At 46.2% G+C, this 27,174-nt stretch overlaps 7 protein-coding genes across 7 annotated transcripts; 6 read left to right on the forward strand and 1 right to left on the reverse strand.

Annotated features, from left to right (window-relative positions):
• Positions 1-672: 672 nt before the first annotated feature.
• JR316_0013322 (putative WD repeat-containing protein C2E1P5.05) lies at positions 673-3,229 on the forward strand (the record flags this gene model as incomplete). Its single annotated transcript, XM_047898931.1, has 6 exons — positions 673-1,018; positions 1,107-1,216; positions 1,334-1,801; positions 1,902-2,371; positions 2,448-2,608; positions 2,739-3,229. The coding sequence occupies 6 exons, from the start codon at positions 673-675 to the stop codon at positions 3,227-3,229; spliced, it is 2,046 nt and encodes a 681-aa protein (XP_047742479.1).
• Positions 3,230-4,688: 1,459 nt separating this feature from the next.
• On the forward strand, positions 4,689-7,795 carry JR316_0013323 (uncharacterized protein; the record flags this gene model as incomplete). Its single annotated transcript, XM_047898932.1, has 10 exons — positions 4,689-5,474; positions 5,569-5,760; positions 5,824-5,982; positions 6,042-6,101; positions 6,161-6,301; positions 6,375-6,524; positions 6,582-6,641; positions 6,698-6,760; positions 6,814-6,936; positions 7,001-7,795. 10 exons carry the CDS (start codon positions 4,689-4,691, stop codon positions 7,793-7,795), a joined length of 2,529 nt encoding a protein of 842 aa, XP_047742480.1.
• A 391-nt stretch (positions 7,796-8,186) lies between these two features.
• On the forward strand, positions 8,187-10,471 carry JR316_0013324 (Mitogen-activated protein kinase kinase 5; the record flags this gene model as incomplete). The annotated part of the gene is made up of 4 exons (XM_047898933.1): positions 8,187-9,092; positions 9,141-9,494; positions 9,547-10,085; positions 10,135-10,471. The coding sequence occupies 4 exons, from the start codon at positions 8,187-8,189 to the stop codon at positions 10,469-10,471; spliced, it is 2,136 nt and encodes a 711-aa protein (XP_047742481.1).
• Positions 10,472-11,220: 749 nt separating this feature from the next.
• JR316_0013325 (Mitogen-activated protein kinase kinase 5) lies at positions 11,221-13,453 on the forward strand (the record flags this gene model as incomplete). Its single annotated transcript, XM_047898934.1, has 4 exons — positions 11,221-12,132; positions 12,180-12,533; positions 12,586-13,124; positions 13,174-13,453. 4 exons carry the CDS (start codon positions 11,221-11,223, stop codon positions 13,451-13,453), a joined length of 2,085 nt encoding a protein of 694 aa, XP_047742482.1.
• Positions 13,454-14,952: 1,499 nt separating this feature from the next.
• On the forward strand, positions 14,953-16,360 carry JR316_0013326 (Geranylgeranyl pyrophosphate synthase; the record flags this gene model as incomplete). Its single annotated transcript, XM_047898935.1, has 9 exons — positions 14,953-15,021; positions 15,078-15,232; positions 15,285-15,331; positions 15,384-15,524; positions 15,577-15,678; positions 15,729-15,795; positions 15,845-15,923; positions 15,980-16,082; positions 16,152-16,360. The coding sequence occupies 9 exons, from the start codon at positions 14,953-14,955 to the stop codon at positions 16,358-16,360; spliced, it is 972 nt and encodes a 323-aa protein (XP_047742483.1).
• Positions 16,361-16,955: 595 nt separating this feature from the next.
• JR316_0013327 (uncharacterized protein) lies at positions 16,956-19,195 on the forward strand (the record flags this gene model as incomplete). The annotated part of the gene is made up of 4 exons (XM_047898936.1): positions 16,956-17,852; positions 17,921-18,289; positions 18,336-18,874; positions 18,928-19,195. 4 exons carry the CDS (start codon positions 16,956-16,958, stop codon positions 19,193-19,195), a joined length of 2,073 nt encoding a protein of 690 aa, XP_047742484.1.
• Positions 19,196-19,522: 327 nt separating this feature from the next.
• JR316_0013328 (uncharacterized protein) lies at positions 19,523-22,232 on the reverse strand (the record flags this gene model as incomplete). The annotated part of the gene is made up of 4 exons (XM_047898937.1): positions 19,523-19,754; positions 19,821-20,269; positions 20,327-20,665; positions 20,730-22,232. The coding sequence occupies 4 exons, from the start codon at positions 22,230-22,232 to the stop codon at positions 19,523-19,525; spliced, it is 2,523 nt and encodes an 840-aa protein (XP_047742485.1).
• Between the last annotated feature and the right edge of the window lie 4,942 nt (positions 22,233-27,174).

Genomic DNA, 27,174 nt, shown 5'->3' on the forward strand with positions numbered 1-27,174 from the left:
ACGAGCTCGTAGTCGTTTGTGTCTCTTGTCCTCTTTTTCTTGTCCTGGGAGCAGAGAGACAAGTAGCAGGAACAGGCGAGGTGGCACTGGAGAACAGCGTCTGTTTATATAGGACACAAGTAAGCTGGCAGTGCACCTTCCTCGCTGTTCTGCGCGTTGTGCAGAGCCAGCTAAGCCAGCCAGCTCGAGTCACAAATTTAGATAGACCGGACGGTCGGACGTCCGTCGGAGTCCGAAATGGCTTGTACTTGACCCACTCATGGGCAAAAGTCGCGCAGCGCAGCGCGCTTACTAGGTACAAGTAATACCCCAGATTAACCCCAGATTCACCCGCCTCGCTGCTTTAATGCATCCCCGTTCAGCTGATACTTCGTATAATATCCATCATCCCCGGGTTTGAGTCGAGACGGATCCAGTCCAGAAGTGAGACGAGCACGTGATCCTTGAAACAGAGATAGATCAGGCAGAGGTCGGTGCATAGCATGGACAAACAAAGAATGCGACCCGTGCTAATTTTTTTTTCCTTTGACGCACTTTACTTGGGAGCGAGCGCTCATCGACATCCACTCGACTTGGCTCGACCATCGACCATCGAACGTCGACACCATCCGTGTGTCGTATATCAAAAAGCAAACGAAAGTTAACTAGAGACTAGAGACTAGAGGACGATATATGCCCGACGCTTTTTTCGCAGGGACGAAGCAGCGCAAGCGGAAGCGCTCCGATGCAGAGCCACGGCATGGCGTAAAAAAGTTCGCTCGAAAGCCGCAGCATGGTTCAGACAAAGTCAACGCAAAACCAAACTCAAAAGCAAAGCCAAACCCAAAAAAACGCAGGGACGAAGAGCTCTCAGACCAAACCGACTCTGATGGCGTCGGCGCAGTAGACGACATGGACCTCCGCGCCGACTCTGTCGACCCCAACGCAAGCGATGCAGAGGAAGATGAAGACGAGACGCCAGCTGAGAAACGGCTGCGGCTTGCACAGTTGTATTTGGAGAGTGTTAAATCTGGCTTGGGTGCGTCTTTGTTTTTTTTTCTTTTGAGATTTGTGGTTTTTGACGGAGGAATGCCATTCATTTTGATTGGGATGTGTGTGTGATGCAGCGGAGGGCGAGTTCGATGCGGCAGAGGTGGATAGGGAGTTGATCCAGGCGCGACTTAAACAAGATGTACTCGAACATTCGGGCAAAGCGCATTTATTCATCGCAGACTCTGTACGTTGCCTTCCCTCCCCTCCCTTCCCATCTTTCTACACGCACCACACCATCCGATCTCTGACTTTCTCCTTTTTTTTGCTCTGTGTGTTTTGTGCTTTGTATTTTGCGTGACAGTTCGACTTTACCCAACCGCCCACATCCGTCCTGCGCACGCGCGGGCACAGGCTGTCCGTCACATCCGCCGTCGCGTCCGAGTCGGGCTCAGGCCCTTCCACTGCCTACCTCTTCACATCCGGTAAAGAGGGACATATCATCAAATGGGATTTGTGCACGGGTAAAAAGGTCGCTTCGCTCTTTAAACTTCGGGACCCCGCCTCTGCCTCTGTCGATGCCCCAACCAACGGCAATGGCAAGGGGAAAGCGCAGGGGAAGGGGAAGGGCAAAGGGAAGGGCAAAGGCAGAGCGCCCCCGGACGCGGCGGTGCCAGGACACACGGACGAGGTGCTCGCGCTCGCGCTGAGTGGCGACGGGAGGTACCTCGCGAGTGCGGGTCGCGATCGCCGCGTGTGTGTATGGGACGCGGCGCGTGCGGAGTGGGTTAAGTCGTTCTGTGGGCATTTGGGGCATAAGGATGCTGTGAATGTACGTGTTGCTCTTTTTTTTTGTTTTGATAAAATAATACAATGCGCAATGCTTATTGACTTGTTCTTTTTACATCACGACATGACATATACATATACAGGCCGTAAGCTTCAAAAAGGGGACAAACCAGCTCTACTCCGCCTCCGCAGACCGCACACTCAAAGTATACGACCTCACGCCCTCCGTGCTCGGCTACGTCGAGACATTATTCGGGCACCAAGACGGCGTACCCGCACTCGACGCTCTGCGCGGGGACACGTGCGTCAGCGTCGGCGCGCGGGACAAGACGGCGCGGTTTTGGAAGATTGTGGATGAGACGCAGTTGGTGTTTAGAGGTGGAGGACGGAGTAGGGTGCGGGAGGTGTTGGAGGGGGGGTTGAGGGGGGATGAGGAGGGGAGTGAGGATGAGGAGGGGGAGGAGGAGGAGGGGGAGGGGGTGGATGGGAAGGGGAGTGGGGGTGGGAATGGAAAGGGGAAGGGGAAGGGGAAAGAGAAGAAGTTTGTAGAGGGCAGTTTGGAGAGTGTGGCGATGATTGACGAGACGACGTTTGTGAGTGGTGGTGATAGCGGGTATGTTTCTTCCTCTCTCTCTCTCTCTCTTTTGTTTTTGTTGGGATTTCTTGGTTGTTAATGCGTGTCTGTGTAGCTCGATATGCCTTTGGAGCACGCTGAAGAAAAAACCGGTGTTCACGCAGCCGCTTGCGCATGGGTTCAACGAGGTGCTGTCCGAGTCGGAGGGCGTTATTAAGACGCCAAGGTGGGTTACTGCTCTAGGCTGTCTGCGCTACTCGGATATCTTTGCTTCCGGTACGTCTACACTCCATTCCATTCCACCACTTTCCCTACCTCCAAAAGTTACGTGAATACATGCTGACGACGTTGCTTGTTTACCTGCTTTTACTTTACTTTTTATTTTATTTTTTATTTGTATTTGTAGGATCTTGGGACGGTGAAGTGAGGCTATGGAAGGTAGATGCGAAGCTAAAGTCGTTTAGTCTCGTCGGGACTGTCTCCGTTCCTGGCGTGATCAACTCGCTGCAGCTGCTGAGCACGACAAAGGCGTTTTTAGAGGCTACTACCTGGGGCTCGCCCTCCTCTTCCTCGTCTTCCTCTTCCTCTTCCTCCTCAGCAACGACAACGCAAAAAGACATTGATATGGACCCGACTACAACAACGACAACGACAACGACGAGTATGAACAAGAAGAAGCCGGCAGAGGTACCTGTGAACCCGTTCATACTCGTCGCGGGTGTAGGGCAGGAACATAAGCTTGGGCGGTGGTTGAGTGTGAAGCATCAGCCGCAGCAGCAGCAGCAGGGTGAAGGAGAAGGAGGAAACGACGGCGGTGCTGCTGCGCGGAACGGCGCGGTTGTGTATGCGTTTTGGCCGCGGACGTTGGGTTCCTCTTCTCCCTCTTCGTCGTCGTGATTTTTTTGTTATGATTTTATGACTTTTTTTTTTTCGTTTGTTGTTGTCGTTGTCGTTGCTTTACCACCTACCATTTCATCTTTTTTTCTACTATCTCTATTCTTTGGATATCACTTTTTGTTTCCTCGCTTGTGTTCGTGGGGCGTCAGCGCGTCAGCGATGATGATGATGATGACGACGACGACGTTTTAGGATGTGCGCTGCTGAGGACCAGGAGGCCAAGGTTGTGATCGTGATCGGGTTTGTGTGGTGTGGTGTGGACAAAGTCAAGTCACATTGTGGGTTTGGGGGCGTGCCAAAGAATACCATTAATTTGGATGTGTTGTGCAATTCTCTCCTCTCTCCTCTCCTCTCCTCCACACACTGTGGTTTATTACACCACGCCCGTTACCCGTACCCGAGCGATCTCTCTCAATCTCCGTTATTATTATCGTACTATTGTGCTACTACTACTACTAGTCCCGCCCGCCCCACGCACCGCCGCGCTGCGCAACGCCAAAAGCAAAAGAAATACAAAGGATTATTGAGATTTATCAGGGGAGGTGTATACGTCTGAAGAATATCAGTATAGAACTCGGAACGCTCAAGCGTTAAAGGCGGGAAGCACTGCGGGCGCCGACTGCTATAAGTTAAACATACAGCAGTAAACTTACATGTCTTATGTAAGTTTAGGTGTATGTTCAACTTACAGCATATGTGTCGGGAAAACAAAAATTTAACAAAGACATATTGTGTTTGGTGGCTGTATGCCGACCAAACACAATTACTGTAAGTAGCCTGTAAATAGAATAAACACCTAAATTACACAAATTGTGTTTGTCCGGTGTTAGTAAAACATACACATTTTCTGTAAGTAATACAAACAGCACTTACTGTAAGTAAAAATTACACACAAAGAAAACAATTTGTGTATGTTATACTTACACAAGTTTTTCAATTCATTTAATGGTGTAAGTCTGACATACACAAATAGTGTTCTTTGTGTGTAAATTTTACTTACAGAAAGTGCTGTTTGTGTCATTTACAGATAATGTGTATGTTTTACTAACACCGGACAAACACAGTTTGTGTAATTTAGGTGTTTATTCTATCTACAGTCTACTTACAGCAATTGTATTTGGTCGGCATACAGCCACCAAACACAATATGTCTTTGCCGAGTGTTTGTTTTTCATACACGTGTGCTGTATGTCGAACTTACAGCGAAACTTACATAAGACATGTAAGTTTTCTGCTGTATGTTTAACTTACAGCGGTCGGCGCCCGCAGTGAAGGCGGGAACTCAACACTTCGATTCTTCGATTCGACGACGCGGACCACAAGCCACTGAGAACGCGAAAATATAAGACTATACAAAACGCACACACGCACGCACACACAACCAAAGGCGAGCGAGAAGGGGTATACAATTATACAATCATACATCTACACACTACCCTACCCAACCCCAACAACAAATAATGCTCAAACAGCTCTGCGCCGCGGCGCGCCGCGCGCTCGCGTTCGTGCACCCCGCGATCCTGTTCGTGATCATCATGGCGCTGCTGATAGTGGAGTGTTTGGACGCGCGGGCTGCTGTGGCGGGGATTGGGTATTACGCCTCGAGTAGCGGGGCGGGGGCGGGTGTGGATGGAGTAGGGGATGGGGCGGGGAATGGGGTGGGGAATGGGGATGGGGGGGATGAGAAGGATGAGAGGGAGAGGGAGAGGGCGAGGGTGGAGGCGAGGAGGGTTAGGGTGAGGATCCATGAGAGGGGTGTGCAGGTTAGATTTGGGCGGGAGCCTGAGCGTGAGCCTGAGCGTGAGCGGGAGAGGGAAGTGATGGGGAGGGGGAGAAGGTGCATGTGTGTAGGCGGGGAACGCGAACATGCGCGCGTGCGTATGCGCGGTGTGCGCAGTGTCCGGCCGCGTGTGAGTGGGGAAAGTGCGAGTCGTCGTGCGGATCTGGGGATTCCTGCTTCGATTCCAGCTCCAACTCCAAATAGAATTCCAACGCCAACTCCAAATAGAATTTCAACTCCGACTCGAATTCCAACTCCAACTCTAAATCCAACTCGAATTCCAACTCCAACTCCAAATCCAACTCGAATTCCAACTCCAATTTCAATTCCAACTCCAATTCGAAATTCAATTCCAACTCCAAATCCAAATACAACAACCAATCCACATAGCAATCCAAATGGACGTTCGGGCCCGCTGCGCAAGACCAAGGGCGGGGACGGTATCAAGAAAAAAGTTGAGCACAGGGTACGTTTCTCTTTGCTTATTCCATGAGAAATTTATCCAACGCGGGTATTAATTGGTTAATTGGGATTCTTTTTTTTCGTTTGTGGGGTCTTAGGATGTAGCTTTGCAAGTTGATCTTCGCGAGCTCGAATCATCCTCACCCACATCAACAAAATTGAACGTGAACGACGAGGAGAATACCCTCGTTGGATGCAGGGGAGAGTGTCATGGACGTGGATGCGGCCAAAATGCCTCGAATGAGAATGAGAAAAAGCGCGTGCTTGAGAGTAATGTTGTGGAAGTCAAGGTGTGTTGTTAACATTTGTTTGTGTTAGTTATGGCCCCATGGGCGCTTATTGAGGTGCGCTAGGATGTGTGTGTCCAGGTTGATCCGGTTGAGTTGTCCGGAGTAAAGATAGAGGAGGAGGAGGAAGGTAAAATGAAAACGGCACGTATGGAGAAAGGAGATGATGACAGGTCGGGTGAAGAAGAAGGAGGACAACATGAGAGCAGGATTGTAGAGCTCAAAGTAAGCTTTCAATTTGACTGTCTGTATGGGCGTTTGTTGAACGGTGCGCTGTGGTTTAGGATGTGTATGTTCAGGTTGATCCACCAGAGATTGTGCCTGAAGTCAAGGTGGAATTCAAGGTCTGCGGTTTTTGTGTTTACTTTCTGTTTTGTGCTTGCTGAAGAGATTTTGTGTGAAGGATGTGGCTTTACAGGTTGAACCGCTTGAGCCCTTATCAGAGACAACGATCGAAGTCAAAACTGTCGAGCCGTGTGTTGAGTCTCTGCCCCGAACCGAAAACGATTTCGTACCGGGATTTCACAGGAAAGTGGAGGTCAAGGTAAGTTGTTTTTTTTACTTCCGTTATGGGCGCTTATTGGTCGGCGGTATTGTGCTAGGACGTGTGTACCCAGGTTGATCTTCTCGAGTCGGTATCAGAAATAAACGAGGAAAATACACCAACAGAGCTGCTTCTAGAAACAAAAGAACAGGTTCCCCATGAAGAATATAGCCTTAATCCCGGAAAGCAACGGGAACGCGAACATGATGTTAGTCTGCTACAGGTAATTCGACGTATCTCAGATTATGATTTCTGGTCTTATCAATGGATTTCTTATTAGGAAACTCCGTGCAACTTGGGATTCCTCTATGAATCAGAAGAAGAACGGTCTGCACAAAATGTGCGTAGATCAACATTCGACATTATTTCAGCGTTGTCAAAGTCTTATCTTTTTAGGTTATGGATGGTGGGTACATTGGAATGTCGATATTGCATCCTGATACTGCGGTGCTATTTGAAGTAGGTGCTAATGTCACTTTTTGCGAAAGCGTACCCGTTAACTTTTGAGATAGAGAACTAGAGCGACAGTTAAAGATGACGAAGAGATACCCCCGGATGCGTTTGTAGACGATGTTGGAGTAGGCACTTTTGAGCACGAGAGACTCATGAAAACACGCGTCACGCCTCTCGGCAGGGTAAGCCCCTCATCGTTCATTCTACATCGTCATTGTATTTTAACGACTGAGCAATGCAAAAAAGTCTGCTTCGCGATTTAGCTCGACTGTCTACTTCCGACCCACCAGATCCACATCCACATCCACATCCACATCCACAATATCCCTTCCTTCGGTGCTTAACGTGACGCCAATTGAAATACCAGACAAGGCGGATACTGCAAACACCCAGCCTTCTCCAGGTGTAGTGCCACCTGTTAGTAGTACGTCTGAAGCTGGAGCAGCAGTCAGGTTTGCGGAGGAGGAGCCAGCGATAGCGCGATTGAGTAAATTGCCTGCTTCGTTTGGTGTGCCGATCGTTGAGGCTTTGTATAAGCACCCGAATGGGGAGCCGGCGAATGTGCTTCAGTCGACGATGGGGGAATCAACAACAACGATAACAACTCCACCTGCCTCGCAGTGTAAGTCGGGTGCAGCAGTGGTAGAAACGCAGCACGATGATGATAGAGCAAATGGCAAAGGTACACCCCGAGTCCCGGCGTCCGCGTCCGCGTCGGGCACCTCGCTTCATCCTACTACTAGTACTAGTACTAGTAGACCTCACCAACCAACGCGGATCCCAGTCCCCTCACGCATAGGAAGGCCAAATCACAGGAACAGTAAACCTGTACCCGTTCAATCAAGTCATGCTTCCGAGTCCATCGCCATCGCCATCGACAACAACAAAAACAAAAACAAAAACGAAAACGCTCCTGCGATCCCAGAACCTTATTCCAGCACTTCTTATTCTTCGAGTTCCTCGCAGCATGTCGGCACACCAGCCCCGACATTTTGGAATCCTGCCCCGGGGCTCAAAGTGACGATTAAAGCTCCGAGGTGAATGCCAGTGATAACTTGTTTAAATTAGTCTAGATCTGGTGGTGTTGGTTTCTTTTAGATGTGTATCTTTCGATTCTTGTATGTATTTAGTTCCATGTTTCGCGAATCGCGCGTGTGAAATACGGTTGGCAATTTGGGCGCTTGCCTACATGTGGGTTTAAAAAAAGTCAACAGGCGACGAATACCGATCGAAAAGGCTATTAATAGCCGAACGACTCGGACATATCACGTGTATGTTCAGTTTGGTGGCACCCAAATGGCGCGCCGTGGATTCTTGTTCTACATCGACAAAGGAATTCCTCCTGCTTGACATGTTTACCTGGCAGATTCTTGTATCTCGATAATATTCTACCAATTTTTACAAGAGACACCCCACCCAGTTATTTAAAATCATGATTCGAACTGACGATCCTTTCATACCTGTTCTCCGACGATTTTTGGAATCAGGTTACGAGCCTTTCACATCATATAGCTCCTATAATCCTGATCCCGAGCATCCTCTCATATTCCATGACAGACATATCGCTTCTGCTCTGCTGCTAAAAACCGTCAAGCATGCGCCTTGGATTACGAAAGAGCTTTCCAGTCTTTGCGAGGACACCATCAAAAACTTCACTGCGGCAGGGCACAAATTTATTGAAAATCGCAACTACTGGGAAAATTTCTGCCGGCCTTCTGAGTACGTCAGCTATTGCGATAATATAGCAGAACGGCACTATGCTCGCACCAGCATCCCCTGCAATGCGTATGCCTCAAAGTTGCTCTTCAGCCCGAATGACCCACTCTGGTTTAGCTTCATTAATGTACGTATAAGCGGATCTGAATGTCCTTCCTTTGGCTGCACTGGTGATACTGCCATAATCAAACCTGAAGGGGAGGATACAGGCGACAGGCAATTCAAAATTCCACCCGAAACTCGGTCGACGCTGGACAATCGCGCACTATCAAATCTCAACAAGCTCAGGGACATGGAAAATATTTTTAATTACGAATTTTTTGTTGCGACTAAAACGGCGGAGGCTTTACTAGACAGGATGAGTTGCTGGGGGGAATTCAAGTGGGAGATGCCTACAGTCACAGGCGCTCCGGTGTTGCAAGCCTCGCTCCCTGGGAAAGACTCGCCTTTTATTCAGTCTCTTTTTCCACTTCTAGGTGTGGAACCCCTTCGTCCTTTGCCCATACACATGGGAACTTCCTCTAGAAAGTCTGCCCACGCCCGCAAGGTTGTAGCTCCACTGACAAATACTCGAAGGGCCGAGTCGAAATATAGGATCAATGTCCACCATTACATCCAAAAGGTAAGTTTTACCGCATCGATCATAACATTATTCTTATGTTTTGGCCAGGCGTGGCAAAATGCAGTGCACACAGATGCGACGTTTATTGTTTTTTCCTGTGGCAGACAGGAGAGAATTGCCATTCGACATCGTCAAAGCCAGACTCTGTTTTTGTCGGATTTGATTGATCCCACAAAAATACCTGGTTATCGAAAGATACATCTTGGCCTTACAATCGCCGCCATCAAGGATCGATTAGAAAGGTGGGATCCCATAGAAGTTGAAAACCGGCGTCCTTCAAAACGTAAAGACCCTCCAGGGTATTTAAATATTTATAACAGTATGAAGGACAAGGCGACAAGAAGGAAGCGAAGGCGATTAAATCCCGAATTGGGGCTTACTTCTGTGGAAATGGATAAAAAGGTCTGCTGCGTTTTCTTGCGAGTATCACATCTTGCCAATGGCAAATTTTTAGGCATTCGACGATGAGCTAGCCAAGCGGGACTTGGTGCTTTTCTATCTGAATTACTCCTACATGAGTTCACCAGCACCGTCTTCATTTCGACGTATGGAACCTTCATGCGCATCGCGTCCCTTCCAAAACCATTCATACCATTTCAAACGCAAAGCGTCATATTCACCAGCAAAATATATCTTGGCGACTACATACCAGGATGATATTGGGAGTGGAGCAGTAGGATTGGTATACAGAGTCACGGTCGAGATTGAAATAGAGGATGGGTCAAAACATCAGCGCACACTCATTCTCAAGCTTGCTATTGGCAACAAAAAGGATCAAATTATTCAAGAATACGAGATCTACAAACGGTTGGCCGAAGCTAATGCTACGTATGGAATTGTTGGCGTCCACGGCCTATTTCACGATATGGAAACGGATGCTTTGATGATGATCATGGATGATGGAGGGATGTCGCTGAGAACTCGCGCCATTGAAAAAAAATTAAAGATTCATTATGATTGGGATGATTCAGTTGAGACGACGGAGAAAGAACGGTACATATCTCTTCAACCCAGTATGCATTCATTTCTGACTCTTTTCCAGGGATGCCTTTACCAAGGCTCTTAAAGGCATCCACCATGCGCACGTAATCCATCAAGACATTAGGATTGACAACTTGATGATTAATGATGCTGGCGATGTTTTCATAATCGATTTCGATAATGGTAGATATGACCCCCTCCATGAGTCATTCGAGTACGAAAGAGATTTGGAAGAACTATTGACTGCAATTGGGTGGCTGGATAGCGACGACGACACAAGTGAATCAGATGAAGATGAAGATGAAGATGAAGATGAAGATGAAGATGAAGATGAAGATGAAGATGAAGATGAAGATGAAGATGAAGATGGGGGCGAGGAGCATGGGGACCAAACGTAAATGGTGTACGAAAATGTCAGTGACCATTCATAGATCTGAAGACTCACTAAAATCCCATTATTTCCATCAATACCTAATAACAAGATGACATGCCCACGGTGTCGCTGTGCGATATTCTGCGCGGCAAATAGATCTCCTTCGGTCCGTTGTCGACTCGTAGACCTGAATATAGACCTTGGAGGGGCTTTTTGGTAGATGGAACCACAGCACCTAGGAGATTTTCAGAGTTGTTCAAACGACAGGAAACGAAGATCGCTGACTGGCTAGTACTGATATCCTCCAATGAGTTCTTGTACATCATCAATGAGTTTCGCGTCTCGCGTCTCGCATTTCGCGAAACCGTTCATCGGACAGAGCATCGAGGAGATGACCACATGGTTTGACTTGAAAACCACTAAACTTCAGACTATCGGAGATTTAAAAAAAATTAGCCTGTACCTGCCCCTGTTTTGGGAAAATTCAGCGCAATGTTTTTTTTTGCACATAACATTGTGGGCGCTTCCCGACAATGTGGGTTTAAAAAAGTCAACCGCAGGCGACATTGAATATATACCGATCTGACTGTTGGTTGATAAGGCTACGACATATCACGTGTATGTTCAGTTTGGCACCAAATGCCCTGCTGTCGATTCCTGCTCTACATCTACAAAGGAATCCTCTTGCTTGACATGTTTACCTGGCAGACTCTGGTATCTCGATAATATTCTACCAATTTTTACAAGAGCCACCCCACCCAGTTATTTAAAATCATGATTCGAACTGACGATCCTTTCATACCTGTTCTCCGACAATTTTTGGAATCATGTTACGAGCCTTTCACATCATATAGCTCCTATAATCCTGATCCCGAGCATCCTCTCATATTCCATGACAGACATATTGCTTCTGCTCTGCTGCTAAAAAACGTCAAGCATGGGGCTTGGATTATGAAAGAGCTTTCCAATCTTTGCGAGGACACCATCAAGGACTTCACTGCGGCAGGGCACACATTTATTGAAAATCGCAATTACTGGGAAAAATTTCGCCGGCCTTCTGAGTACGTCAGCTATTGCGAAGACATAGCAAAACGCCACTTTGTTCGCACCAGCATCCCCTGCAATGCTTATGCCTCAAAGTTGCTCTTCAGCCCAAATGACCCAATCTGGTTTAACTTCATTAATGCACGTCTAAGCGGATCCCACATAGCCCGTCGTTCCTTTTGCTGCACTGGTGATACTGCCATAATCAAACCTGAAGGTGAGGATACAGGCGACAGAAAATTCAAAATTCCACCCGAAACTCGGTCGACGCTGGGCAATCGTGCATTATCAAATCTCAACAAGCTCAGGGACATGGACAATATTTTTAATTACGAATTTTTTGTTGCGACCAAAACTGCAGAGGCTTTACTAGACAGGATGGGTTGCTGGGGAGAATTCAAGTGGGAGATGCCTACAGTCACAGGCGCTCATGTGTTGCCTGCCTCGCTCCCTGGGAAAGACTCGCCTTTTATTCAGTCTCTTTTTCCACTTCTAGGTGTGGAGCCCCTTCGTCCTTTGCCCATACACATGGGAACTTCCTCTAGAAAGTCTGCCCACGCCCGCAAGGTTGTAGCTCCACTGACAAACACTCGAAGGGCCAAGTCGAAATATAGGATCAATGTCCACCATTACATTCAAAAGGTAAATTTACCGCAGCGCTCATAACATTATTCTTATGTTTTGGCCAGGCGTGGATAGATGCAGTGCACACAGATGCCACGTTTATTGTTTTTTCCTGTGGCAGACAGGAGAGAATTGCCATTCGACATCGTCAAAGCCAGACTCTGTTTTTGTCGGATTTGATTGATCCCACAAAAATACCTGGTTATCGAAAGATACATCTTGGCCTTACAATCGCCGCCATCAAGGATCGGTTAGAAAGATGGGATCCCATAGAAGTTGAAAACCGGCGTCCATCAAAACGTAAAGAGCCTCCAGGGTATTCAAGTATTTATAACAGTATGAAGGACAAGGCGACAAGAAGGAAGCGAAGGCGATTAAATCCCGAATTGGGGCTTACATCTGTGGAAATGGATAAAAAGGTCTGCTGGGTTTTCTTGCGAGTATCACATCTTGCCAATGGCAAATTTTTAGGCATTCGACGATGAGCTAGCCAAGCGGGACTTGGTGCTTTTCTATCTCAATTACTCCTACATGAGTTCACCAGCACCGTCTGCATTTCGACGTATGGAACCTTCGTGCGCATCGCGTCCCTTCCAAAACCATTCATACCATTTCAAACGCAAAGCGTCATATTCACCAGCAAGATATATCTTGGCGACTACATACCAGGATGATATTGGGAGTGGAGCAGTAGGATTGGTATACAGAGTCACGGTCGAGATTGAAATAGAGGATGGGTCAAAACATCAGCGCACACTCATTCTCAAGCTTGCTATTGGCGACAAAAAGGATCAAATCATTCAAGAATACGAGATCTACAAACGGTTGGCCGAAGCTAATGCTACGTATGGCATTGTTGGCGTCCACGGCCTATTTCACGATATGGAAACCGACGCGCTGATGATGATCATGGATGATGGAGGGATGTCGCTGAGAACTCGCGCCATTGAAAAAAAATTAAAGATTCATTATGATTGGGATGATTCAGTTGAGACAGCAGAGAAAGAACGGTACATATCTCTTCAACCCAGTATGCATTCATTTCTGACTCTTTTCTAGGGATGCCTTTATCAAGGCTCTTAAAGGCATCCACCATGCGCACGTAATCCATCAAGACATTAGGATTGACAACTTGATGATTAATGATGCTGGCGATGTTTTCATAATCGATTTCGATAATGGTAGATATGACCCCCTCCATGAGTCATTCGAGTACGAAAGAGATATGGAAGAACTATTGACTGCAATTGGGTGGCTAGATAGCGACGACGACACAAGTGAATCGGATGAAGATGAAGATAAAGATGAAGATAAAGATGATGGTGACGGTCAAGCGTAATGTGTTGGTTGTTTCAGGCTTGATACAGCCTTCTACCGGATTCAGTACTCATTGGGCGCTAATGTCAGCTCTGAGGATTAAACTTACTTTACTATCATTAACGGAGGAATAAAAACTGGAGCCAGGGCCTTCAAAGTAGCGATAAGTATAACCTATTTCCATTGATTGTTACTGTTGTAAATCCGATGTAGATAACAAAAGCTAGGCATTCGCGATGTTGTCGGGCGTGATGCGTTGTTCGAAGCTTTAAATGGTACCTGAGGGGATTGAGGAAATGAATCAACCGAGCTCAGGGTGGGTGTTTGAATGTTCGTCTTCTTCCGTATCATTCGCACCATGGCTGACGGTACGATTATTTTGCTCCCTACGAAGCATGACTGCTTTGGCAAACTTTTGGATTGGCTCTCTCATGCGGCAAGACGTCGACCTTGATGATGTTACAACCATTCGCGCAATCGTGAAAGCATCCCTTGACTCCTACTGCACAACCTTTCTAGGAAGCCACCATGGCAGTTCGACGGCCTGCACATAGAGCTCTGAAAACTCTCAGCCACAATGACCGAAGAACTCGACCGAGTGTTCAAAACGGATGGAGAGAATGTCTTAGCCCATCGAAGGAAAACTCTACGAGTGAGAACATATTAGCTGGTAAGATTCCTGAATTCGCACCATGGTCCTACAAGTTGCCTGGTAAGGAGAGCAAAAAGAAGCATTGTCGTAACCTCCGGTAGGAAAAATGTCAGCGACCATTCATAGATCTGAAGACTCACTAAGATCCCACTATTACCATCAATACCTAATAACAAGATGGAAAAGCTCACGGTATTGCTGTGCGATATTCCGCACGGCAAATAGATCTCCTTCGGTCCGTTAGTCGACTCATACACCTGAATATAGACCTTGGAGGGGCCTTTTGGCAGATGGAACCACAGCAGCTCAGATATTCAGAGTTGTTCAAACGACAGGAGACGACGATCGCTGACTGGCTAGTACTGATATTCTCCAATGATCTCTTGTACACCGTGAAGGAGTTTCGCGTCTCGCATTTCGCAACATCGTTTCATCAGACGGAGCTTCGAAGAGATAACCACATGTTTTGACATGAACACCGCTAAACCCCAGACCGTTGGATATACAAAGAGAGTATTTATCGTCCTTGAAGCCGACGCCTCAGAAAGCGAGATATGCACCGTTTCATGCACTCGCGATGAACCAGTGGAAAAGCAGTGTTGCGAGTTCGCCCTCGGGTTGCAGAACGCGTCGATCCTTGATATTGCTGGTCAATAGGTGAAGGAATTATGAGAGCGAAAGAAAAGTGGAATATTCATGATGGAAGTCAAGGTTGATGAAGATTGGAAAAACTTTTGTTTGTGGTATGTAATCGTCACGGGCGGAGTCGCATGGTCGTGACTGCGATCCTGGTACAGCGCAGACTCTGACGTCCAACATGACTCCTAGTAACAATCCTCACTCTTTCGCTACCCCTCACAATATCTGTAATGTCTCATTATGATAATATCTTAGATGTGCTCTCTAAGGAGCCAGTCTGGTCGCTAGAGAATGAACAGGTGCGATTCCGAAACAGATATTCCACAGCGCGGAGCACTGACCTGCCGCTTTACAGGCCATACTAGAACCGTTTACATACATTACCTCTAATCCAGGCAAGGAAATACGCGGGAAACTCATCGAGGCATTCAACATATGGCTAAAGGTCCCCAGCGACAAATTGCAAGTCATTGCAAAAATCGTAAACATGCTCCACGCAGCCAGTCTCATGTATAGTCGGACATATTGTGCTACGGTTACCGTTATTAAACGTCGTGGACAGGGTTGACGATATAGAGGATGACTCCCAATTAAGAAGAGGGACACCCGGTACGCAATATCTACGCGTTTGGCGCCTGTCGTTGTGCTAACAGACATGTAGTGACACACAAAATCTATGGCATTCCTCAGACAATTAATACAGCCAACTACGTGTACTTTCTAGCCTATCAAGAACTCTTTGCCCTTCGCGGATCCGAGACTTCAGATCCACCTCGACAACCTCTTGATGCGTTGGTTACTAGTGAGTTTACTTTCTGGTGTCCACTGTTGGCTAACTAATTATGCCTCTCAAGCGGAACTGCTATCGTTGCATCGCGGACAAGGTTTGGAGATACTTTGGCGTGACTCGCTCCAATGTCCCTCCGAGGAAGAGTATATCAGAATGGTCAACAACAGTACGTCTCAATTCATAGTACCAACTCAATCAAGCTAGACGTCTCTCCAGAAACCGGTGGCCTACTCCGTATAGGGATTAAACTCATGATGGCATGCTGTACGACGAACGTGGATGTGTGAGTATCTCGCATTTCTCTCCCTGAATACATTTTAACTCGTGGACAGTGATTATGTGCCCCTGGTCAATCTAATAGGAGTTTACTTCCAAATCCGCGACGATTTAATGAACCTGCAAAGCACAGAGGTAACGCAGTGCCTGACAAACAATCTATGTGTCCTCTGACTCTTACATTTAAATAGTACACGTCAAACAAGGGTTTCGCCGAAGACTTGTCAGAGGGAAAGTTTTCCTTTCCAGTTGTTCATGGAATCCATGCGGACAAGTCGAATCGCCAAGTACTCAGTCAGTATTTCTCTCATTATGAAGCCTCTATCTATCACGTCCAGCAATATTAACGCAAAATTCATTTAGACGTGCTCCAAAAACGGCCCACAACGCCGACATTGAAGATCCACACCATTAACTATCTCAAGAACGTCACCAAGTCATTCGACTACACGCTATCTGTGATGGCCAACCTGGAGGCTCAGACTAGAGCGGAAATATCGAGGCTAGGGGGGAACAAGGGTCTAGAGGCTATCATGGACTTGCTGCATGTGGATGCAAGCAAATTTTCGTGAGATGTAGAATTGTCACAATGGACTAACTCTTCCTACATCGCTCAGGATAATCTAGTCTAATTTGCCACATAACCGAAATCTCACTTTACACCTCTCGAGATGTGCACCAAAGTTGTACAGTACATCGCTCCATCAACAGAATAGAAATGGAAGGTCATTGAGCACATGAACGACCGTAGACGGTCGGCCATCTTAGTTCCGCCGAATGTCTGTTAGAAGTTAGGGTATGCTCCTTTGCCTCTGAAGCATCCAATTGACAGCAAAAATCTGGCTGGTGTCGTGCAGATCTAGGCGGACAAACGGATTGAACCTAGTCACTATCATTTGTGATGAAACCGTGCTGTGGAACACCACCATTAAGTTAATTTTTCCTCTCTCTCATATCTAACACAATTCGCACCACCTCGGACCACATTCTGATATGTGTCCGCTACGGCCATGGGACCCGTCATGGGTATCACGTGGTATGTTGAATCTTCCTCTTTGAAGCCATGCAGGCTAGATCTCTGGTTGTTTCTGTGTTTCTGGAATACCGCAACACCGTCACTATCTTTTCAGACACTCATTCAACAAAGGCTCCGTTTATCAGGACGTAATGATTCGAAACCACGATCCTTTTGCTCTTGCACTGCGACAATTTCTGGATGCAGGCTATGAATATGCGGAGCCCTATCCAGATAACTCCAACAACCCTGAGCCGGTTAATCCTCTTATATTCTATGACAGGCATGTCGCATCTACTCTGGTGCTAAAGAATATCAAACGTGCGCCGTGGATTGCCAGGGAGCTTGCCAAAATTTGCGAGAACACCATCAAGGAATTTACTATGGCGGGTCACAAATTTATTGACAATCGCGACTACCGGAAACTTTTTCATAAGCAACCATCGTATAACAGGTATTGCGACGGTGTAGCAGACTATCACTTCGATCATATTAGTCTGCCGTGCAGTGCATACGCCTCGAAGCTGCTTTTTAGCCCCAATGATCCACGGTGGTTTACCTTTATAGTGCCACGTAAAGGTGCGTATCAGGACATTCACTACTCCTTTCGTTGCTCTGGCGACACTGCAATTATCAAACCCAAGGGTGAGGATATTGGAGATAGGGAATATGATATTCCACCTGAAACTCGGTCGACGCTGGATCGTTACACGCTATCGAAGATCAACAAACTTAGGGACATGAACAGCATTTTTAATTACGAATTCTTCATCAAGGCAAAACCTGCAGAGGCACTTCTGAAGAAGATGGATTGCTGGGGACCCTTCAAATGGGAAATGCCAACAGTCACAGGTGCTCCGGTATTGCCCGTCTCTCCTCCACACAAGGATTCGGATATCATTCAACTCTTCTTCCCTGCATTGAATTCAGAAACCCCCCGTCCCTTATCCACTCGCAAGGGAAATACTTCTCCAAAGCCTGCTCGCATGAAACGAATTGTAGCTCCGCTGAGAAGGAATAATGGGGGCGAATCAAAATACAGGATTAACGTTCGCCATTACATACAAAAGGTGATATTTCGTCAATACTCACTACACAATTCTTATATTTGATGCAGGTGTGGGCAAATGCAGTTGAGACGGACGCTACATTCATCGTGTTTACCTGCGGCAGACAGGAGAGAATCGGCATTCGTCACCGTCAAAGTCAGACTCTGTATCTTTCCGACCCGATTGATCCAGTCCAAATGAAGGAACCTGGTTATCGCCAGATGCACCTTGGCCTCACTATCGCTGCCATAAAGGATCGATTGGCTATGTTGGTTCAAACGGAAGAGGTCAATCAACGACCTTCAAAGCGTAAAGATATTGCACAGAGTTTCGTTGCTTACAACAGCATGAAAGACAGAGCGACAAGAAGAAAGCGGAGGAAATTAAATCCTGAGCTGGATTCGATCTCTCTGGAAATAGATAAAAAGGCATGTTTTGTCATGGACCATACCACGCACATTTGAACTCGCATAAATCTTATAGACATTCGACGAAGAATTAGCCAAGAGGGAGCTGGTTCTTTTTTATCTAAATTTTGGGGGCTGGACCTCACCAGCACCCTCTTCATTTCAACGTATGGAGCCTTCGTGCACATCACGACCGTTCCAAAGCCAACCATACCGTTTTAAACGCAAAGCGTCGTACCGCCCAGAAGACTATATCTCGGTGGTTACACATGAAGACGCCATTGGGAGTGGGGCGATGGGTATGGTATACAGAGTCACCGTCGAAATTGAAATGGAGGATGGATCAAAACATCAGCGCACTCTTATTCTCAAACTCGCCATTGGTCCTAAAAAAGATCAAATTATCCGAGAATACGAAATGTATAAACGGTTGGCTGAAGCAGATGTCATGTACGGAATTGTTAGCGTCCATGGCTTGTTTCACGATATGGAAACCGATGCAATGATCATGATTATGGATGATGCAGGGAAGTCACTTAGAACACGCGCAATCGAGCAAAACCTCGAAATTCACTATAATCTGGATACCTCTGTCCAGACGACAGAGGAAGAACGGTGGGTATTCCTACACCCAAGTATGCATTCGTTATTAACTTTTGAACTTCTAGGGATGCCTTTATCAAGGCTTTGGAAGGCATCCATAGCGCGCGCGTAATTCACCAAGACCTTAGGATCGACAACTTGATGATTAACGATGCTGGTGATGTTTTCATAATCGATTTTGACAACGCTGAATACGACACCTTCCAACGTACATCTATTTTCGAGGAAGATCTGGGAGAACTATTGACAGTAATTGGGTGGCTAGACAGTGACGACGAGGACGGCGATGGTAAAGATGAAGATGGAGGTGAAGAGGATGGTGACCAAGCGTAATGCGTTGGTTTTTTAGGCTTGATGTATCCTTCTGCCGGACTCAGTACTCATTGGATGCCAATGTCAGCGCCGATGATTAAACTTATTTTACCATCATTAACTGAGGAATAAAAAATGGAGCCAGGGCCTACAAAGCAGCTTTAAGTATAACCTATTTCCATTGTTTGTCATTGTTCCAAGTCCTCAAAACTCTGGTAAGGATAGATTATTGTGAATGTATTCAGGCTGGACACAATTTAAGCAAATTCTAAGTGTCATCATGATTAAATTGTGGATACATATACTGCCGGACTACGTATGATTTGATGCCGACAGTCGTCAGCCAATTTAAATCCAAAACTTGTCAAATAATTTCAACTCATCTTCCTTCGCTCTGCCAAAAATTGTGGCTTCGTCTTCCTCGTTGTTGTTGAAGGAGCCTGATTGAGGCTTATAGCTAACGATAGATACACGAGCGGTCCCATCTTCGACCTTGGAGATCAAAAAATGTCCCGATTTCGGGTTTCCGTGAAGAAGTCGTTGTTCGTGTAATGCGTTGATTGCTTCAACATAACAGTTTCTTGTTTCCACATTTGCCATAAGCATAATATATTTGAATGAGTGTAATTCAAAAAGACAGACGTACCGGTGCTTTTTTGCAAATGTGAACATCCTCTTATGCCGGAGGTCGTCGTACGAAACGCCAGCGTCATTCATTAACATCATGCGTACGTTCGAATTGGGAACCTCTAATATTCCAAAGACTTTGACCCCAAAGCTGGTGGTTTCGACTCGACGATGGATTTGGAGCTCGTACTTCAACGTTTTGTACTCATATTTGTTCTGAGTCACCTTTACAACAAATTTGTTGGAAAAGCTGGCACTTCCATTCCTAACGACAACAGGATAAACCTTGTCGGTTATTTTATCGCCAAGTTCCAAGATCCACTTCGACTCTAACTGAGATGGCGGCGTCGACTTGTGATCTCTCAACATGCATTTGTCGTACGGATCCTCCATGGATGCTTTGCCAGAAAGAATCTTTGGAAGAAGCACGTTGAATACAACTTTGTTTTCAAAATCATAAACAACATCCTGGAAAACAGTAGATATGTAAATCGATAGGCATTAAACTATTATCTGTTTGCTTACCTCCAATGTCAGCTGAGCTTCCGCTGCCTGCGACAGCCCTGCTGCTGCTGGATGAACCGGCGGGTAAGGATCAAAGTCAATTTGGAGGTGATATGATGGAGGGAAAATGGGGTCAGGTGTTGTTTCTAGTGCCTCCAGCTGATGCGACCGATCGCGAGCATCATAAAACGCCAAACCATGCAAGCTGATTTGCGTCTTCCTGTAAAGGAGGTCGTCAACCTTAAATACATCCGACATGAATAGAGTATTTCTGGCTCTGTTGCGGATGAAGATGATTTCGTAGTTTCCCGCGTTGAGAATGAGAATTGTAGCGTCAAACTTCACCATCGCTGACCAAATCTAATAAAATGTTTCCAGAACAGCTCAATTCATCGAACCCTTTAGATTGATGAATTAAACGAACCTGTATAATCATATCTCGCGGCTTCGGAGGTCTTTTGTCATACTGTTCCTTTTTTTTCTTTTTGGAAATTTTTTTCGAGGACGTTATCGGTTTAAATGTCTTTGATGCTCGTTTCTTCCTGTTGGTTTGAATGACGGTCTTTTTTTTGGCGGTAGCTTTGGATGAAGTCATGGCAATGGAAATATTCTCTACTGGAGTAGACTCTGGCCCGAAGGGATTCGTCCAAGTGGGATTATGATCGACTACATCATCTGCGTCCGGGTATGGGTTTGTATCTGGCTCTGTATCCATATCGTCGTACGTAGTTGGACGATGATATCTGGTGCCACTACCACCCGCATTATGGCCATCAGAACTATCATCCATGTCTGAACCAGACGAGTCTGACTCCTCGTCTGACTCCTGGTCTTCATTTACTGGGTCTGGAACATAAACAGACTCATATATCTCGTTGATGATTTTGACGTCCCGAGAGTCAAACCCAACCTTACGACCTGTGGAAGTGCGACGCCCATCTCGATCATGCCTGCTATCCTTGCAGTGCTCTTTCCTTTCTCTGCTACACGTCGGCCATTTAAAATCCCCTGCCAGTTTGGAAAACTTGTCCAACGTTTGCCTGGAACCCGCGTAGAGGCTTTTGAACTCCCAGAGCATCATGTGATGCAAGTTGTGCTTTGTGATTAATTGAATATCTTTTTGGTCGTTCGCACAAAGGGATTTGAGAGCTTCAGCCTGTTCATCCTCAAGTTGACGCGAAATGCACAAGAAACCGTCTGGAGTGGCAAATTTTTTTCCAGCGTGCCGCTCCCTTGGTGACAATTCAAACTCGAATATCTTTGTCCATTTAGAGGGCTTGAATATCAGGTTGGAAGAAAGCAAAGCCAATGGGGTTCCGAATTTAGAGCCGTATGACGCCGCCAGGGCGTTTTCGTTCTTAATGGACTTCTCCTGGGAGGTTTGGTCTGATGCCAATTTCCCATTGTCAAGATCGCCTGTATTGTTTATAGGGAAGTCGTCTTTGGTTGACGTGAAAAGTAAATGTGTAGAAATCCAGTCGTCGCATACAGAAGACACCTTTTCAGGAAGATCTTTCACTGGAATAATTCTGCGCAATTGTAGCTCGGGGTGAAGATGTAGATCAAAAAAGCTAGCCTTTCGCGATGCTGTTGAGCGTGATGCATTTTTCGAGGCTTTAAATGGCGTCTGGGGGGATTTGAGAAAGCGATCCAACCGCTCTCGGGGTGGGACATAGAAATCGGACGATATAGGTTGGGAGTTTGAGTGTTCTTCTTCTTTCACATCATCCGCACCATCGCTGATGTTACGATTTTGCTGCTCCTTAAGAAGTTCGACTGATTTGGCGGAAGTGACCTGAGATTGTTTATGATCCATGATGCCGATGAAACTTTGGAGAGCCTGATGTAACACAAAGCCCAAGCGGGGAGTGAGGCTTGAGGAGACCTTGACTAACTTATATATATACGATGTGAATCGGATTGTCATTGGCATTCGTGAGATAGATCATTATCCATTACAAATTCTCCGTTTAGAATAGATAAGTCGATTCTCCGGGGCAGAAATTACCAGTCGTACACACGGCAGGCACGAGGCGTGTGTACTCGGTTGCTCTCTCTTTGCAGTTTTGCGTCAGTGTCGTATATACAAAATGAATTTGAAGATCTTCAAACATTTCACACGGGAGAGATGAGGTAGAAATGGACAAACATCAATGTTCCCTAAGTCAGAACGAGCTTTTGGGGAGTGCCGGGGTCCGGAAGCGCCCACCACTAGCTGATATGTTGATATATCATTTATCTCTTATCATAGGAAATTCGTGATATATCTAGTCATGATATATCACCCACCTGTAGTTGCTAGGCTCGTGACCATCCTGTATATAAAGTATTCGATATACAGGATGGTGCAGGGAATCTGGGATGGTGTATCTGAGTTTTAATCCTCGATACGCGCGCCTCCCACGCCCCAATTTCCTTTGATGAGTAAAACCTCCCCTAAATCAGACTAGTACAAGAAAATCAGAACTGCTGCCTTGCGTCGCGACACGGCCGTCTTGTGTGCAACTTACGTCCATCGTCTGGTACCATAAGCACAGCACGTTGAGGGTTTTGTCAATGACAAGTTAAAAAAGTGTTTCTCATGCTTGCCTTGTTCAAAAAAAGACATTGATTGAGTGGTTATGCAAGCCCGTGGAATACAAAAAAAATGACGATAAGGGACACACATATCATTTGACGTTCGAGGGCGAGTACAAATCGTAGAACTTGCAGCAACACGACGATACAGAAACATTTAGCAAATATATGGTTGAAGTTGTGTCCTCAGGCTGCCGAATGAGCGCCTCTCATGGCCTGACACGTGATATCTTTAGGGCCGGTGTTTGTGCAGTTAAGGTAACACGGGCGTGGGACCGCGCGTATCAGGGATTCAAACTCAGATATACAGGTCTGTATAACGACTACTTCTTATACAGACCGGTCACAGGTCTATGTAGTTGCGCTTACATGCAATCATTCTTTAAGACTCAAATATCAAGTCCGTCCTATATAAAATTTGCTTGGCCCAGTTCTGCCCAGTTTTGGGAATGCTTGTTTTGGAAAAAGGCGGGATGGAGAGAGTAATAATGTGTCAGAGACTCAAATAAATATATGGAGAAGGTGCCTGAGATGGAATATGGATTTGGGAATCTGGCACTGAGTTGATTCCGTGAGGAATCAACTCGACGAATCTAAGAACTATATACGACGAGAATTCCGAAACTAACTAACTACGTAGTTAAACCAGTCATACAAACTTGTCAGCCAAGTAATCAGTCAAATCAGAAATACAAATCATCCAACACCTAACTAGAGTGACCGATAGTGTCCGTTATCTAATCTATACATGCAGTCACGAGAGTCTACACTAAACAAGGAAACCAGTAATCGAACGAGTCATCACAGTACCCCCTCGTTAGGACTGAGCGAGGTATCGTGAGGGAGGCTTGGTAATTCGACCAGTACGAGTATGTTGATGATGAGGAGGTTCGTATTCAGTCATCCATGGTTGAGTGATAGATTTATCATCGTTGCCTCGATAGAGGTGTTGACTTAAGTAATCGACTGAGGGTGGAGTTGGAATGTCGTTGAAACTTCGGGGTTGAGCATGAGGTAATGCCGAAAATTCGAAACGTGGGGGGTGAGGCTTGGAACGATTCCGACGATGGAATGATTCGAGTATGTCATAGTCGCGTCTTGAAATTTCCGAAAATGGAACCCATGAATTTTCCGAATCGGGAAGTTCATGCCAGGATAGTAGATAGTCGTATCTTCGACCGACGCGACGGGAATCTAAAACTTTCTTGACTTTTGTGGTAGGATCTTCCTCTAGTTCTAGATTCATAGAAGTTCCAGGTTGTTGAAATTCATTTTGAATATATGGTTCTAAGAGTGAAATATGAAAAACGGGGTGTAAGCGAGATAATGAACGAGGTAAATCAAGAAGATACGAAGAAGATCCTTTCTTGTCAAGGATCCTAAATGGTCCGATCTTCCTGTAATCCAATTTGTCCGATGGCCGCGTGGTCTTAATGTTCCGACGACGTAACCATACGAGGTCTCCAGCTTTGAACTCGGGTCCAGCGATATGACGACGATTATAGTACTGAGTAATGTAATCGTTAGAATGCTGTAGTTTGGCACGGAGCTCTTGATGTATGATATCAAGGTAGGAGGCGACATCGTTCGCCAGTGGATTGGTTGAGCGTTCAGTAATCTTGATATCGAAGTCCGGATGATAACCTAGGTTGGCAAAAAATGGTGTTTGCTGAGTGGAGGAGTTAATCGTATTATTAAACGAAAACTCAGCTGTAGCCAGATAGTCCACCCAATCATCTTGATTATATGAGCAGAACGAACGTAAGTAGACTTCTAAAGTTTGATTTGTTCTCTCAGTAAGTCCGTCCGTTTGGGGATGATATGCTGTTGACGGTCGCATCTTCGTTCCACAGAGCTTCATAAGGTTGGTGAGAAACGAGGAAATAAAAACTGATCCTCTATCGCAAACGATTGACTGTGGGAAGCCGTGATGACGAAAGATTCGATCCATGTATATGCGTGCGAGAGTGGGAGCGTCCATAGACTCGTTGACAGGGATAAAATGGGCGGCTCTTGTCATGCGATCACATATTACCCATATCGCGTCGTAGCCATGAGATAGCGGTAATTTTGTGATGAAATCCATGGATATTGATGACCAGGGTCGATGCGGGATATCGAGAGGCTGAAGTAATCCATAAGGTTTGTGCGGGAAGACTTTGTTTCGTGCACAATGATCACACGAAGACACGTAAGAACGTATGTAGCGTCGCATATTTGGCCAAGAGAAATCTCTTGCAACGAGATCATAGGTTCCTGCACGTCCTGGATGTCCTGAGATCACAGAATTGTGACGGAGATGTAGGATTTTAGGACGAAGAGGTTCTGGAACGTAAAGACGACCATTGTGAAATACTAAGTCATCAGTAGAGGAAAACGACTCATCGCATTGTGTACGGGCTTCACGCCACTGAAGATCGTGTCTGTATGCCTCTTTGAATTCTTGAAGCAATTCTGAATTGTCCAATGTGAACGTGGACAATGCAGATATGACGGGAGGGTCTACAGAAAGTTTGTCAGAAGGGAAAATTCGTTGAAGATGGTACTCAGTGAGTATTGGTTTTCGCTGAATTTTGAGGACGTCATCCCCCTCTTTAGGCGCGAAGTCTGGACGTCTGGAGGCAGCGTCGGCAGGGTTGTGCTTTCCCGGTTTATAATCTAATTGAAAATCATATTCCGAGAGTAACATTGACCACCTAGCCTGTCTGCGGTTTAGGGTTTTCGAGGTCATGAAATATTCGAGGTTTTTGTGGTCGCACAGGACGGAAATTGGGTGAGGAGATCCGACAAGCCATGAGCGCATGTCGCGAAATGTGTCGACAATGGCGAGCAATTCTTTGTCGTAAATTTCGTAGTTGATCTCGGCCGGTGATAATTTCCTAGAGTGATACGCGACGGGTTGTAAGATATTAGACTCATTAGGTTGTAGAAGTATGGAAGAAATGGCGTAGTCTGATGCATCCGTGACCACTGTTGAAGGCTTCGTGGAATCGAAGTGCTGAAGCACAGGCGCGGTAGTGAAAGCCAATTTTAGCCGTTCGAAAGAAGCTTTTGCGGCTTCTGTAAGGCCAGTGAAAGAAGTCTTCGCTGTTTTGGTTGTCAAGGATGTCAGCGACAGCACAGTTTCAGAATAATGGTCAACAAATCTTCGATAAAAATTTGTGAAACCCAGGAATGACTGAATATCTTTGACTGTTTTCGGTTCGGGCCATTCAGTGATCGTCGAAAGCTTTTTAGGGTTCATTTGGACACCCTGAGATGAGATGATGAATCCGAGGTACTCGACTTGAGGCTTTTTAAATTCGCATTTCTTCGCATTTGCAAAGAGCTTGGCTTTGCGAAGTCGTTCGAGTACTTGACGGACAAGGTCGTCGTGATCTTGACCAGGTCTAGAATATATAAGTATGTCATCAATGTAAACCACACAGAATATATCGAGAATGTCTCTTAGCGTATCCTGGATGAATGCCTGAAATGTCGCAGGAGCATTCGTCAGACCAAATGGCATGACGGTGTACTCGAATAAGCCTAGATGTGTACGAAAGGCGGTCTTCCATTCGTCTCCTTCTTTGACGCGAATGAGATTGAAGGCGTTTTTGAGATCGATAACGGTGAACTTATCGCAACCTGCAACGCGGTCAATTAAATCGCTAGTGAGAGGTAAAGGGTACCGGTTTTTCTTGGTTATCGCGTTTAAACCGCGATAATCAACACATAGACGCAATTCGCCAGTCTTTTTCTTGACAAATAGAATAGGCGAGGAAGCTGATGAAGAGGAACGTCGGATATAGCCTTTATCAAGTTGTTCTTCGATGTATTCGGCTAAGACTTTGCGTTCGTCTGGAGTAAGAGAGTAAATAGGGCCGAATGGAGGTTCTTTTCCATCCTCGATTTCGATATTGATATCAAATGGACGATGTTCGGGCATTTTGAGAACCTCCACCGGTGAAAAGACATCGAGGAATTTGTGGTATGCTTCCGGGACGGTTTTCCTGAGTACCTCGTCAGGATCAGGTACGTCGTCGATTGGAATGGGTATGGGTTCCTCAGAGGGTGTTTCTGAAGGCAGTGTATCAGCATCACTTGTCAATGCATTGATACGCACCTTGAGTTCTTCGTTAGTTGTGTACCAGACACAATTCACAGCTGCACTCTTAGCGTATTTGCGAAATCGTTGGGGAGACAAAGATTTGATGTCGACGGGCTTGTTAGGCGGACCGAAGACTGGAGTGGGAGTTTCAAGAGGGGTGCACCAAATAGCAAGGAGTTCCGCACGACTAGGGCCGCTTGGA

This window comes from Psilocybe cubensis, chromosome 13, assembly GCF_017499595.1.
Source record: "Psilocybe cubensis strain MGC-MH-2018 chromosome 13, whole genome shotgun sequence".
In the NCBI taxonomy this organism is placed as follows: domain Eukaryota; kingdom Fungi; phylum Basidiomycota; class Agaricomycetes; order Agaricales; family Agrocybaceae; genus Psilocybe; species Psilocybe cubensis.